Source organism: Pygocentrus nattereri, chromosome 11 (genome assembly GCF_015220715.1).
Source record: "Pygocentrus nattereri isolate fPygNat1 chromosome 11, fPygNat1.pri, whole genome shotgun sequence".
Classification (NCBI taxonomy): Eukaryota; Metazoa; Chordata; class Actinopteri; order Characiformes; family Serrasalmidae; genus Pygocentrus; species Pygocentrus nattereri.
This window is the reverse complement of record NC_051221.1, coordinates 28794561-28810887: the sequence shown is the minus strand read 5'-3', so window position 1 is coordinate 28810887 and position 16327 is coordinate 28794561. Positions and strand designations below refer to the sequence as shown.

The 16327-nt window shown below is 41.4% G+C and overlaps 2 protein-coding genes across 2 annotated transcripts in view; one reads left to right on the top strand and one right to left on the bottom strand.

Moving 5' to 3' along the window:
- Window positions 1–5111, top strand: part of mafb (v-maf avian musculoaponeurotic fibrosarcoma oncogene homolog b (paralog b)) — a 75830-nt gene extending 70719 nt beyond the window's left edge. The window contains exon 3 of the mRNA XM_017699438.2: window positions 4997–5111. The gene's annotated coding sequence lies outside the window, so the exon portion shown is untranslated. The remainder of the gene's footprint in view (window positions 1–4996) is intronic.
- wwox (WW domain containing oxidoreductase) overlaps window positions 4908–16327 on the bottom strand; it is a 218022-nt gene continuing 206602 nt past the window's right edge. Inside the window, exon 9 of the mRNA XM_017699435.2 lies at window positions 4908–6390. Coding sequence (XP_017554924.1) covers window positions 6199–6390 — 192 coding nt within the window. The 3' untranslated portion in view covers window positions 4908–6198. The remainder of the gene's footprint in view (window positions 6391–16327) is intronic.

Sequence of the window (16327 nt, the reverse complement as noted above, 5' to 3'; positions counted from 1 at the left end):
ACACTGGATCTGATACACACTTACAAAGGTGTCAGGGACAGGGCATCGTAACCTCAGCATGACACACTTCAGTAAGGGGTCTTGTGCTGCATGAAGTGCAGCAGTTATCTAGAATACTGCTGCTGTCATAACAAAAATTCACATCTCCAAAATGGTAACTGTACAGGAGGTGGAACACAGTTTTTATCCCAGCTTGCATTCAGTCCATTCATTATGAAATGCTACCAAATATAAAGGGCAGCTGTTGTTTTAAAACAGGAATAAACTAGTAAAATTAGAAAAAATAAATAAAATAAGGTTTTGATATGACAGCAACAATATATTCAGTTACCTCTTTTATATATCAAAATTTGACACACTGAAAGCAATATTTGATTGATTTTGGATCATAATAGCACCACAGTAATCAGCCTTATGCTGGCTGCACCAGCTTTCTAAACTGCTACTGTTTCTGTCATAATAGAACCTCAATTTCACCTGTTATTTACCATGAAATGTTTACACTATGTATATATATATATATGCAGTAAGATTTGATCATATTAGCATATTAGCACTTCTGTAATTTACTCCGGATAAAGACGCAGCAGATATTTGAACTAGTACCATTTGCCCTGGATATTTTATTGTTTTCCTGCTCTGACACACCCTCTTCAATCAGGCTAGTTAATGAGCTGATTGCCTGGATGAAGTTAAGTAGAACAGGGAAAATAACAAAATATGCAGGACAGAGGAGCTCCGGGGGAAGATGATCAGGTAGTTATAATGATATGAAATATGAAATTAGTTCAGAACACAATCATGATATTGTAGGGTGCTGGTATTATGTATTACATTGTGTCAGTAGATTCTAAGTACACTAGAAGAGTCTGGTGTGTGTGTGTATGAGACTGTCTTTACTGCACACAGGTTAAAGGGTTGTCTTTGAAAAACAGCCTCTTCTCCACTTGTGTAGTGCTGAAAGAAAATGTATTGATTAACTATCAAATGATTCCAATACAGCGATCAATAATGCTTTGTGGGGGAGACCTCGGAGGACTGCCAGCTTCCGCTGGAAAAAATAAAAAGAGAAAAACATTCCCCTCATGAATCCTTCAATGCCCTAAACACAATAGGAATCTGTAGCAGTGCTATAAGGCATCTGTAGACGCAGGGCTTTGGTGCTGACCTGAGATCAGTGAGCAGCTGATCCTTCAGTGCATAAAGAGAGGATTTATATGATGGAGGCCTCTCATAGATCAGTTTAAAGTGAAATGTCCATAGTGTAGTTGCTCACTGCCCCTCAGTGTGTGTGTATGAGGGGTGGGAGGTGTCTTTTCTATCCCCTTGGTGGACAGTAGGCCTCCATATCCAGGCCTCTCTGGAGCTGGCTGGCTCTGCTGACATTGACCATCCTTTTGGTCATCAATGTCTGGCTCCCATTGCCAATCAATCAGGAACCTTAGCCATTACACTGCGCGGACTTGGCCGAATATTGACCCTTTCACACACGATGAGACAAAGGGATGGTCAAAGAGACAAAAGAAATGTTAATACTGCTTAGTGATCCTCCCCTTTTAACGGAAAACTCCAACTCTGTCTCTTGTAACGGGTCTGTCTACATTCTTATCTACGATAAAACAACCTTTTAGGGTGCATCTGTTTGTTACAGTGTTGTAATTGACACAGGGATTAGGTTACTTGTTAATAGCAAAAAAGGTGCACAGAATGCAGTTGTTTTTTTTGGGTTTTTTTGTATTTTAAACTGGTCATTTTTTTGTCTTTTTTTCACACCTGAAGCTTTGCTGGGCTGAGTGAACACATGAGACTAGCACATTTCCAATACTTCCTATTAGCCAAAGATGCAATAAAAAAACATTATTTGCTCTTTGTTGGGGCCAAACTAGCATTTTAACTGAATCAGTCCTACATTGATAGTAAGAAGCAACTGGCTGTTTCACACAATGACTGCTAGGAATGTAGCATTGGGTCCTCACTGGGATTAGGTATCTATCCTCTGCGGTATCTGATCACATTCTTATATATTGCAAATAAGGGTATAAATCTCTCACCTCACAGCGATTCAGTTTAGTTGTGATTGCATCATGAACTCATATTTTGAAATTTCCATTAAATTATTTTGGTATGATTTAGATTTATTAAAAAAAATTACATTGAACACACAGCAGTAGAATATACGCAGTTGAATATAGACAATTAAAATAATTCACCAAGGATATTTTGTGTGTGTTTTAATAGCCAGGTAATTTTATATGCACCCTTTGTCCTAATATTATTATAATTCATTTTAATACTCAAATTGACTTCAGTTGATCTGCCACTTCAACATTGTCACAATGCATTTTTGCACCCCTAACAATGAAATATCTGTTCTTAAGGCACATCTGTTTGATAACGCTGCTGTGGCTAAAGCAGGGATGGGGTTCTTATTATACCAGAGACTGTGCCTGGAGATGGCTGGTTAAAGAAGGTGTTTATGCTGGGAGCAGCTGGACGATTGCTCTTGCTCTCTGGAGCAGCCTTGAAGACTGACCGGAAGGGAGAAAACCAGTTATGCTGAGAGACAAGGAGGCACACAGAGCCACACACAACCCCACAACGTCCTAGTGCCTGCCCCTCAGCCCCTCAGACACAGAGCTCATCCGCTAACTCCTCGTCACCTGTGCCAAACTGTCAACATTCATTTGCTGCCTCTTGTTTTCTTCTTCTTAGTTTGTCCCCAGGACCTGTTTAAACGCACATTTGTAAACAGTTTGATTCTCTTGTAGGTCAAGCAATTTTTAGTCATGGCTCAGGGTAAGTCTACAGGGAGCTGATAAAAACTACTTTTTAAGAAGTGTGGAGATTTATTTCAGCTAAGTCTGGGATTTTAGAGAGAGAGAACAAGAAAGAAAGAGGGAGAGAGAGAAACAAAGGAGAAAGAGGGGTGCACTGGGACTGGGAGATATTATATCTATGTTCAGGTCATTTGCAAACAATACAGTTCGTGACACCTGGCTGGCCCAGAAACGCCACATCTATGTTCACGCCTTATCTGCTCTTATCCTGCAACATGTCCCACAGCCTCCCACACACACATTTTCACTTTACTACCACTACAGCTTTACATTCTTCACATCATTAGCTAACCTCAGTATCGGACCAAAAAAACAAGCAACACCTCACCTCCCCATCTCTCTCTCTCTCATGAGCACATTCACTACACAGTGACATTTTTACTGCCTCTCCAGCCTCTATCCTCTCTCCTCTCTGGAGGGAGACACAGACACAGAAAAGCAGAGGGAAGGAGGAAAGAGGAATTAAATCAGAATTAGAGGTAGACCCTGCTCTGACACTTGTGTAGAAATTAAGAGGGGTGGAAATAAAGGTCATGAACATTTATTCCTGAAGACTGTTGGTCTCTGTGCTTTTCGGCTTATCTGGCACGGAAAAAGCAAACCCAAAAAACATGCACCAGCTTTCTCTGAACATCCTGGCCATCTGGTGGGAGGCTGATGTCAGAGCAGTGCTGGTGCACTGTGTCTGTATTGCATCACAGTTTCCCTGTACAGTAGGGAGTATGTGTGTGTGTGTGTGTGTATGAGAGAGCTAGGCCACCTGCATTCAGGAGACCTGCAACCTGAGTGTGTATTACACAACTGAGAGAGAGAGAGAGAGAGAGAGATCTTGAGAAAGGTAGAGAAAGATCAATTGAGAGGTCTAGGGTGAGCTAGAATGAGACAGAGGGCAAGCGCTACAGATGTGGAAGACAGAAAGAGCTCTAGAGAAGGAGAGAGAAGGAGAGAAAGAGAAACTGGAGACAGATGGTGTTTTCCAGTCTGTTCCACTGAACACTGCCTTAACTAGCTGATAAGATGAACAGAACTAAGCCCCAACAACACAGAGAGAATATGAGATGGTAAATGATGACTGTATCTGAAAACTCAGTACTGTATTGGTTTACTTTGTGTTCTTTATTGCCCAGTTATGTAAGCACATGCTCATGTACATGCAATTGTACATGGCCAGTGAAGTGATTCTGATTGCTGTTTTCAAAAGCAGACACTATGTCTACATTAAAGTGCATTACAGTGTCAAATTTCTCTCTGGTCTCTGCTGTCCAGCAGCTCTGAGTGTATTTGAGTTTTCCCCGTGTCTGGGCCTGTCTGCACTATTGATTCCACTGGCTGCCCAAGCACGAAAATGCAGGTCAGCTCTGCCGTATGATTGGTTTCTCGATGTGTCAATTACTCTGCTGGAGCGAGTAATGTGTGTGACAGGCAGTTTGTTTATGGAGTTGTTCCGGGTCATGGTCAAAGCACTGCTAAACACACAGGCAGGGCGTGAGGGCCTGCACGCTGTCAGAGCGGCTCAGCTGTCCAAGCTTTGACTGACCAGTGCGTGCGCACACAGTGTTGGCTGATGCGCTGTTGTAGCCATGCCTGTAAGGTTTTTCCGTGTTTGGTATGGTGGAGGTCTTAGTCTGAGTTTTACATTCTGATCAACAAGGCTATGTTTAATTAACACTGGTGTCAATGATCAGAGCAATTAGGAAGTGGCATCGAATACGAGTGCTGAGTGTGCACTGCAAACAGAATATAATCCACTGCAGATTCTGTGGCATGGGTGGAACAGAATCTAACAGATAATTCCAGTGATTTATTGGGCATACTTGTTAAACATAAAAAAAATGATTCCAAAAAGTTTTGTTTGGGTACCTAGTGTCAGATGGTGTGGAAAGGGAAACACCTGTACTGAATTTCAGCTATGAAAGAAAGTCTACATTAAATTATATTCATAGGAATTCGTAAGAGTTATTTTTAATAATTTTAAGTGTATGAAATCAAATCAAATCCAACCTAATGTAATCATCACCTAGTGTATTTTCTACAAACTCATTGAGCAAACACAACAGCAACATGAGACAGTTCTGATTCAAACTTCAATCAATCTTTATTTTTCTCTTTTCGTTCCTGTCTTATTTCATACTATTTCTCTCTCCCTCTCCTCTTTCCAGGTCCTGTTACAAAGGAATGCTTATGGCTTAGATTGACCCATGGCACCAAGACCGCCACAAAGCACAACCTCTCCAAAGTCAAAGCCCTTAGAAAGAAGAACAAGACAGAAAAACCGAGAAAAACGGAGAGGGGGAAAAAAGATCAATCCTGGTGCCATTCTTCAGTCTTCATTATCCTCTCTCCTGTTGATATTCCACCTCCTGACACGAACAAATCTACAAATAGTGCCCTCAGCAAAATAAAACAAATAAAGACCACCTTCTACAGGGGAAATGAAACCAACACATTAACGAAAGAGGACAGTAAAAAAAGGAGTTCAAAAGGAAAATTCCACCTGAAATTTCTTAAGACTGCAAGACTCTTTCCCTCAGCCAGCACTGGCCCTCCTGTTCTCCTCAGAGATGCTGCTTCATTGTAATTAGCATTAGCATAGCATTTTGTAAAAGTTCAATATAGTTTGGATCTGGAGTCTCTTGGCAGATGGGGTTATGAATTCTACTAATACTCAGAAACAAAAGCGCATTAGGACAGCACGCTATGTATATCATGTACAGCATATCTATACAGGATGAATCTTAGGGATTTTCAATGGTCGTATCTGTAAATAGAAAACCTCTCTCTCACGCTCACTTCCTCCACTACTTCTTTGTACCTTTATTGAACACATTTACTCATTCACACCAGTCTATACAAATGGATGGATAATGTTAAGTATTATAAGTCCCAACAGTTTAGATTAATATTTGTGTAGATTAAGTGTGTTGTGGAGAATCCACCCTTAAGATCACACTCTATTTTTCAGATTGAATTTGTTAACTTAGAGCCCCTGGCCAAAAGCCTTGGCGTTAGTTGTTTAGAGAACAGTGCACAGTGTTCTTAGACCTAGCTTCAGTGGACAATACGTGAGGAAACCAACGTGGCCTGGAAATTACATAGAGGAACACTGTCTACCATTTTGATCTACAGCCTTTGCTGTGGCAGACAGTGACAGTGGTACAGAGTAGAAAACAGTAGTGGGGTCCTCCATGTGGCTGGATATGGCAGCTTTTTATGTACAGTCTCATGCAGTCTCTTCTCTCTCTTCTTTTAAATACATCACTTCCCCCCAGTTCTTGCCGATGGAACACGGTGACGTTTGTGCAGGTGACCCACAAGTGATGGTCTTGGTGTCGGGGGTCACACAGTCATTGAGGTCATTAGGTCACACTGGCTGAGGGTTGGTGGATCTCTCCTGGATCAGCCTCTCACTCAGCTCCCACAGGCTAAGGGCAGTAGAGAGGTCCTGAGCCTGTGAAGATGGAAGACAGCGAAAGCAGTTGTTGAAGTACATCCCTCCCAGCCCCTCCAGCTCCGGAGCCACAGCGCAGTACACGGTGGTGGCTGCACCCTGTTGCTGTGGAAACACAAAAGAACACCAACCATGATGTCAGAACACAGGAGAAAAACTGAAACTAAACGGCCTTAAAAGGACCGAAGACACGAGTATGGTCCAGGATGTCCATAGCACCTACAGAACATTCTAGTGTGCCTAAAGGCTAAGAGGAAGACTTTGGACTTCTCAAAATAACTGTAAGAGGAACGTAAGTTCATTCAGACTAAATATTAGCCACAGCCTCACAAACCCAAGGACGAAGGCTGTGTGTCTACACACAGAACTTTCTGACTGTATACAATGTACACAGGAAACAGCTTTAAGAACCTGCATGCTGTCATGTAGATGACCGATAAAATCCTAGTCCACAAACTGAGCCAACATGAACTTCTTTAAACAGAGTGGGTATAAATGGTGATGAATTGTGTAAATGCATTTTAAGGTGGAGTACAGCTGTCCATGTCTTTATGCAAGAAACGACCATGCCAACAAAAGATTAGTCACACTGCGCACTCTGTGTTTTCTGAAGTATTCCAGGGAGGAAACACTGTAATTGAGGATAATTTGGCAGGCTTTATATCTCCTTGCAGCATTCCTGCCAAGTCTCATACACACACCCACACTCACACTGTACAGATGTATACACTGTACATAGGAGGAGCATTGTCCTTTGAGGAAGTGTTGACTACTACAGTATAGCAAGGCTTCCAAAATTGTCCATTCAGCTCACATCAAAAGAATTTTTATAAATCACGGCTGGAGGAGAAATCAGTGAACACACACACCCCCACACACTCAATCAATAGTCAAAACCAGCTTTAAAAAACGCTTCTTGGCTAAGCAGCTGAGCAGAGCCACTTGTAATAAAGAATCAGAGCAATGTCAGGGTCAAAAGCAACTGTTTATCTGTCTCTGCTCTCATTCATAATTACTGATTTGCTTTCTATCAGTCCACGTCAGCACTGCTAACATGAAGAAAACAGTCATGTATCCGTGTATTGTCACTGTCCAAAACAAAACATGGATCTCCATTTTCCCCCATTTTTAACTACATCATTTGAACACAACAGGTGTCCTACACATGACGTGAAAATTTCATGATGAACGGCCCAACAGAAATGCTGCACAATGACTTGGAATAAAATCTCTTCACTTTAAAAGTTAAGAATTTTCCCCTGCAAAGTTACTTTGTCAAGATTCATTTGGTTGTTTGTTTTTTTTTTTTTGGACAGTGACAAAATACAGCTTGTGCTAGAATTTGCCTTGTCTACATTTTACTGTATACACCATAACAAACGACTGTCCACACATCCATGTCTCGCAGAAGGACAGCTCTTCCATGTGCTTTAGCGGGCTAATTGCACAGGAAGATCTGACTGGACCGTGGGTTTGTCCTTTTTTTTGGAGGGGGGTTGGGGGTGGAAGGATGGAGAGAGGAAAAGAAAACATGTCAGAGAGAATTAGAGCAGACGCCTAGCTCAAACGCTCCTATCCTCGTCTTTCATGCCCCCTCCCCCCCTTTGCCGTAGAAAGCTGTCGCTGTGGCTTCACAGGCAACTCCAGCAGAAAGTTGACTTCTATAGGAGACACATGAAATGGGCCTGTTCTTTATCTTCAAATAGTGCCGGGTGCTGCACGCACGCAGCTGAAAAGCGCAGGCCAACGTTTAGGAGCAATCGGCTGGCAGGCATTGAGAGAAATGCGCACTGACGCCCAGCTCTTTAAATGCTAGTATTAACGCACGCGCGCGCACACACACACACACACACACACACACACACACACACACACACACACACACACACACAGTACAAAGACTCGGCCTCATTTAAGCGGACGAATCAACAGCTGTAGCCCAAGCTGGTGAAGCCTGCGACAGAGCGCTCGTTAGACACACAAGCGCGCACGCTCACGCACACTCACACTCACAGAGTGTGCGGGAAAAAAGCCAAGGCCGTAGCCAGAAATTTGGTGAGCAAACTTCGTTCCCTCCTCCCGAACTAAACGTGGTTTGTGAGTGTGTGTGTGTGTGTGTCTGCGTGTTAAACCGAATGCCTTTTGAAGTACGCAGATGTCGCACGTTCCTTTGGTTAGTGCGTCAATAAACATGACATCAAAAGGATGCATCTTCCTGAGTCTTACCTGCTTTTGGAGTGATAAGTTAATACACATTTGAAGGCGGAAATATGAAAGGATATAAAATGTCACTCAATCTTTGCTAGCACATGCAGGCATATTATTCAATATGCAGAGCCGGGCCCTACAGTATTTACTCATCTGGTAATTACATTTAATAATGTGATATGCAGAAAGCACTGCCTTCTTTCAACTTCAGTTTTAAATACGGGATAGAAAAAAGGGATGTAAAAATTTCTCTAGTCGTGAAAGTTTGCATCGTTTGGCAAAATCTACTAAAAGGATTTTTTTTTCCCAGACTAACATAAAACTAATCTTAAACAAACTTTCTCATACGACTCATAAATGCGCTGACCACGGGGAAAAAAAACAAGACAACGCAGTTAATGGCATGAAATGTGAATATGTAGCCTTACGTCTCATCCTACACCCCTGTCATCTCACTGGGCTGTCTTTATCACCCCTGTTCCCAGCACCCAACCCCACCGTTCCACCCCCACATAGCTAAATATTTACACGCCATGCAGACAAGGCCACTTCATCAATCTCTTTACTGCATGTGCGACCGGCCTAGAAATCTTGTTTTTGGATTAAGCAAAGAGGGCGCAGGTAATAAGGGACTATCATACTGTTCCACAAGGCCATTTGTCAGGCTGTGGCGCGCAGGCGGAGAGAGAGGTTAGAGGAAGTTAATAAATTACCCCTCTCTCACTCTCAGCCTCTCTTCCTTACCCCACCTATCCTCTCTTTGTTAAGGGAACTGTCAGCAGCTCCCTGCATCCAGGCATGAGCTAGGGGCTGTACTTGAACACCGACTGTATATTTCGCGCAGTTGCTTCTCGAAAACAAAAGCATAAAAACAGAGTAGAACCAGAAATAGCAAACATATGACCCTGACTCTGATATTTGGACGTCTAAAGGCTGGAAAGAGTTCAGGACGTTTACAGAACCGCCTCCACTCCTGACTGGCCTCTTCATGTGCCCTTGTTTTCACCTCTGCTTGATTAGAACAGCACAAACACTCTCCAGACTAGCGCCCATACTCCATTACAGTAGAGTGCGCAGGAGTGCTAATGCGCTCTGTAATGAAGCTGGGTGAAAACTAGCGTGACTGAGATTATCCACCGCTAATGGGGTTGGAGTATGATTTCAGCACTAGGCTAGTGCGCCGCTGTCCCTTAGCCAAACAATGGATGAGACGGAGGAGAAGCCATTCTAAAGCGTTTAACCCTTTCCCAAAGCTCTAGTCTAGTCTTTTCCAAGAAGATTTGGAAAGTTGGACGAAGGCGCCGCTAAGTCCCAGCAAACCTCGATTCACTGTGATCCGCCTAGCATGCTAGCGCAGAGCTAGTGGACGGCTTACAAGACTTTACTGGAGTAATCACTGGGTGAATTACAGCTTTGCTGGCTACAGGGAACGGAGGATGGCTCATTTTTGCTTTATTAGAGTGCCATACCTCGTCTACATTTCCATCTGCGTTTCCCATATCCCTCTCAAAAGCCTCTCTGCTAAATATAGATCCGTGATTGATCCACAGAGAACGAGCATCCAAACATTACTTCCTCTCCCTTCAGCAGTGGAACAGTAATAGGCCTGCTGAGAAGTCCCACGTTTAGTGCAGGCGTTCAGGTGAGATTGCCCTGTCAGGCAGAATGAAAGCAGCGCTATCTTACTGCTCTTTTTGCTCTTTACGCTCAACCTCTCGCCACTTGACCTCAGTGACCCCTCTGTGGCGATAAGCTTTATGAGATAGCACATTAACATGCAGAGCCACCCACCGCCGCCATTTATCACTTGCAGCCCTGTTTAGCAAAGAGAAAGAGAAAGAAAGAACGAAAGAGGGGAATGGGGGGAGAGTTCTATGTATATTGGTGTAAAAAGTGTAAATGTATGTTTTTGCTGTCTTTATCTGTGCATTTGTTATCATAAAGATGGTTATTTAATTTCTTTTTTAATCTATGATCAAATACAGAAAAAAAAAACATTTTGGTGATTTCTGCAGCAATACTGATATCAAGCCAAAGCAATGAAGATCAAACACACAATAAGCTCATATAGTAAAATTCCAAACTAAGACTAAGCCAGAAACAAGCAAACTGAATGAAAGAAACCTCGGTTTGAAATTCACACTTCAGCTTTAATTGACTGCAATAAACCTGTCAGCAATCATTCTTGATGAATTCCATTCAAGTCTTCCAGTATGAACATGTTTTTTTCTGTTTGTTTGTTTTGACACTGGATGAAAACCTCATGCAAAATGTCCAAATGAACAGCTTTAATTTGCAATAAATAGTGGAGATGAAAGTTGTATTTCATTTTTAAGGACTTCTGCAGGTGACAGAATTGGTTCTAAGAACTTCGGCACTGTAAATGATGTTTTCTATTCTTTACGTATTTAGATATATGATAAGCCACCTCCAAGCCCCAGAGTGCACACGCTGAACTGACTGTATTTATTGTACATAATGTAAGTTAAATATCATCCACATCAGTACTGAGTCTCGTGTTGGGTGACGGTTAGTAGTTGGGACAGATGTAGACCCCTTTGTTATCTAGTGTCCTCCCAATAGGCCTCTAGTGCTATGTGCCACAGACCCTTTTACAGTATTTATCCTGTATTTGACCACATGTATGCCAACACTTCCTAACCTGTGTGCTCACAGTATAGACTGAGTATCTACTGTATGTAGCAGAGCTGCTAAGAACAGTGACGATCATAATGGGTAAAAGTGATAGCCTCTGGTTTTGTTTTCTCTTGTACGAAGGTTTTAAATTATCTCTGCATGCAATGAGTTTCTTTTTTTTTCTTTTTTTTTTTTGTTGAATGCCATAAACAACTAGTCATCCAAGAAATGTAAAGATGTCCAGCTCACTGTCAGCTCATCACTGTAAATACGTGTACATACCAAACAGCTATGCATGCTGATATTCTAGCAATTATTTCAGGTACTTTTATAATCAAAGTCTCATGTGGCATGTGCTAAGAAAAAAAAAATAAAAATGTAAAAAATGATTAAAGAAAAAAAAAAAAAAAACAGAAAATAGAAATGATTTGTCAAACAATTATCCGCTCAGAAAAAGGACGTGGAAAATTGTGCTACTTTTGTTTTTTTAGCTACTGTAAGTGGTTGTTTCCTTGGCCTGTCATCCCCATTGTGTTTTGTTTCTTGTAAGCCTGTCTTAACATTTGTAAAGGTAGGGTTGAGGCAAATGCAAGCAAAAAAGAATAGAGGGGAACAACCACACGGGATCTTTTAATATGGTTCTATGTTACAACTAAATACATCTACGCAAGCGGAAACAAAAGACATTTTAAAAAGAGAAATTCTATTTAATGTGGTCTGGCCATATAAATAACAGCTGCAGAATAATCTGCATTATGAACAACAGTGGCAAATATATTTCTTTATTCCCTTCTACATACCAGACTCGAATCATAAATAGTGAACAGGGGCCTGAAATAATGTTTTTCTTTATTTTATAAGAAGCACTTACAGCTAAGATTTTGAATAAGGTTACTGAACAGTTAATGTTTCGGTTTTATGTTCAATACACAGCACCATGCAGTCATGAAGTGGTTGGCTTTATTAAAATCCCATAAGTATTATGATTTGCCTCAGCCCCGTGCATTGAAATGTACATTTTTATTCAAATGAAAGACTATTCTATAAAGGAGAGGTTGTATCCTACGAAGGAAGAGGGACTGTTTTTTTAGGAATGTTTATTTTTCATTCATGACGATCATGATAGTTGGAGGTGTCTGATTTTTAATCTGTGCTAAAGATATTTTAAATTTAATAAATAATCATTGTAACAAGATTCTGGTGTTGGGTTTTAAATTTGTCTCTAGTAATGCAGTTCTCTCATTCTTAATGTGAAGAGAGTGTTTCAGTGTTTTATATATATATATCTAGTAGCATTTTGAGTTCCAAAACGTCTCATCAACTTGACTTTCCACAGCCCTCATGCTTTGACAGTGTGACTGAGCTGAGTAAATAATGTATGTGAAAGTGCCAGCTGCCGGGCAGTGCGTCACCTCTGGCCATGCCTGCTTCCCCCTGAGTCACCGCAGTTATCTGCCGTGTCATCACTTCCCCCTGCACCCGAAACACAGCGCTCGGTAAACCTGACACAATGAACCTCCGGTGGTCAGTAATCTGCCTGACATCACTACAGTCACACATGGGGGCCTCGTATGGGGCTTGACTGAAGAAATAACAAGAACTTTCTGAACCAGTTTTCCGGACATAGATTAAGTCTAGTCTCAGTTTATGGAAGATTAACCCTTTAAACTGCAAATTTAAATTTCAAAATTTTCATTCCATTAGAAATGGTCCAAGATCTTGCTACATGATTAACATTACCACACATTCTGAAATTTAACCCTAACCCTAATATTAAAAAAATTAATATACATAGATTATAAATGTTATTCTAGTTTTGTGCTTCCATTTCAGAGATATGAGGGTTTGTAACAGCGATGTTATTTAGGAGCTACTGTAACAAGTCTTAAGATTAATAACAGAATACTGAGCGTAAGGTTCAAAAAGCTAACCAACTGTGCGTGAGAGCTCAAGACCAGAAAAATCATTGTCATGAAACCAACCTCATTGAATTTTACAGAATTCAAACCCTTTACTGTGAATTCTAGTGAATGTCCACCCAACAACTCATTTTTAAAGTGCACAGTTAAAATTTGACTTTTCCAATCTTGGACATGAACATTTATGCAAGTTTCCTTCACCCCCACCTCCACCGACATGGACCACAAAGAGCCTGGCCCAGCAGCATTTTTCGCAGCTTCTCTCTCTTCTCCTCCTTTCCTTTTTTCTTGTTTACCTTAGCAGTCAGTGCTGGTGCTCTCAGCAAAGCGACAGCCCATCTGAGCGTGCTCCAGCCAGCTGTGAGGGGGATGCTGGGTAAAGGGTAAACACCCCTGCTGCCCATTCTCTCTGCCCAATCAACCACCAGCCAGAGGATTTACACGACAAACACACACACATCACACACACACACACACACACATCTCAGTGGCCCACAGCCCTACAAAAAAAGACAAGTAATGGTCCTTTTCGAGCGCAGAGAGAGACGCTGGAGCAGTTGCTCCAGATGATAATGTGACTGAGCAAACACACACAGAAGTGTGTGTGAACCGTGCTGCTCACAACACACTGCCTGCATCTTTACTGCTCCCGCCAGTCCCAGCCAGAGTGGAGCAGAAGCTGGAGATGACACTTTAACAAGCACTGCTGGCCAGAAATTTCTGATATTCAAAGACTCGGTGACGCTTGAGCGATTACTCATCCATCATTCAACTCTGAGCAAAACTACATATTTACTCTTGTTGCCCCTCTACTAAAAGGAAGGAAAAAATTGTAAACCTTTCTCACAGGCAGTTGAGTAGCCAAATGATTTTCCATTTAAAGATAGCAAAGTTTAGTGAGCCATTCAAAAAAGCTTTTGTAGGCCTTCATGCTAAATTTAGGTCACATAGGAAGCGAGTTGTGTAAACTGAGAGAGAGAAGTGTTGCTGCAGCATTGTCTCTCCATCTCTCTTTCTCTCCGTCCAGCTGCATGACCAGAATGGACGAATGGAAGAGGGGATGATCAATGTGTGCGGAGGCCCGGCGCTAAATGAACCTTCATGATTACACTCTCGTATTCCTTTGTCAGGGCCATAAGGTAGCAGGACCTTGCCCTACCACATGCATTAAATCCTATTAAAATCGCCTTCATTATGGCGCAGCCCTGTGTGTAATGGAAAAGGAAAAGGCGCTCTCCTTCTCCCCTGAGCCTCATTCTACTGATGCTGGAGCGTGCACCAGGCCCATTCCCACAAAGCCATTCTCACTTTCTCAAGGGTGACTAATAATGTTCATGTTCAAAAGGTGTACAGCACAAAGCACACCACTCAGATTCCCCCCAAGCTTAACACTCTAGCCATGGGCAAGCATGGCCTTTATTTTCTTTAGTGGATCTGAAGCAGAAAGTATGTAACAACAACAACAAAATCAAAACAACATCAACAACTACACTAATAATGACAGCATGAATGATATTGACAGTAACACACTCAATGTTGCTATGACTGACCAGCTCTCTCATTCAAAAGCAGCTTTTAAATATCAGTTGCACTGATAGCTCTGATGATAAACTAAAGTTATTTCCAGCTACTGCAATGCTGTGAATTTCTCCAAAGTACACAGTCTGATGTATCCTTTACAAGCAAAACACACTGATGGTGCCAGCAATATCAATCAATTCTGAAGACCACACTGGACAGTGCTTGCAGCAGCACTGTGGATAAATCAACAAGCGGTAAAATAGCAAAAGCAACAGCAAAGTAGAAAGCTACAGATCACTTACAAACAAGATGTAACATAACTGTATAAGAGCTCCTCTATATGAGAGGAGTTCAAAACATGCAGCCACTGCTGCTCTCACTGGATGTTAGTGATGAAATCTGGAAACTGTTCACTCTGCTTTTATGTGATTTTAATGTTGAGATTCATGTGAACCCAGTGTTCACACGATGAAAACAATTTCACTGCAATAGTGACAGTAATAAAAACATTATTTTGACCACTCATTTAGCTCACATAAAATACAAAAAACTTTACTATTAAATGTGTTCAAATAAGACAAATGAAATGAATCCTGCTTTGCTAGACCAAAAATGCAATTAATCATGATGAACTATTTTAATTATCAATCAACCCTAAATTCTATAGTATTAAAGACATTATACAATGATTGCAGAAAGCACAATACTATATTTTCCTTTTAGATATTGACAGAATAATATATTTTTTATTTAAAAATTAAAGCACTTCACCTAAGATTGCCTAAATTAGACTATCATCTTTAAACATCTAAGTCACTCAGTTGCTGCCCCACAGGAAGAGCTACACAGCTATCTACATAACATCACACAGTGTGAGTGAGTGCTCTTTCAGAATAGGTTTGTTATAAGACTGAATTACATTCATTCCTTTTGTTGGTACATTTTTTTTGCTGATATCAGCCTGATACCAATATCAGATGGCACCAGCTCTAATAACATTATTATTATTATTATTTTTAATCACTCATTTTTTTAGGTGGCTCGGTTCCACTTTGGCCATATATCTATTATTAATTTGCAATTAATTAACTACCTGTATTTTTATACAGTTTTACACCTGAGTTGTCTTGATTGTTGTAGCCACAGCCCAGAACAACCAATCCACGCTGACTGCTGGGGTAACAGACAATCAGCAATAAACAATCAGGAGGAATGTAGGGAGTAGAAAAGAGAGAAAGGAAGGGAATTAGAAATAGACAGAGGAGGACAGAGAGCTCCTGAGTGCAGAGGTTAATTACGAGAGAGAGCGTGAGAGAGTGAGAGGTCTCCTGTGCTCTGTCCTGAAATAAAAAGAGACACGAAAATGTGCTGTAGTTTGTAGAGAAATAGGACACATTTTGACCACCAGAACAGACAAGGGAATAAACAATGTTCATGTGACAATCATTTATCAGTCACAAGCCCCCTCTCAATACACACACACACTCTGTGTGATAAGATCAAGTGTGTGTCAGTTAGCAAGTGCCTCCTGTCACACTTCAGGGTGGGATGAAAATGGAGGAGGGGGGGTTGACAGTGAGAAGAATTAAAGGGGAGGGGTGAATGTGTGTGTGTGTGTGTGTGGGTGGAGAGTGGGGAGTGTTAGGACACGAAGCACCCAGGGGGAAAACGACCCAACTCAGAAGGACTTGTGCAGTCACTGTGAAACTATCTCATTTTTATCTTTCGAAAGGACTTCCGAGGTGATCCGAAGAACG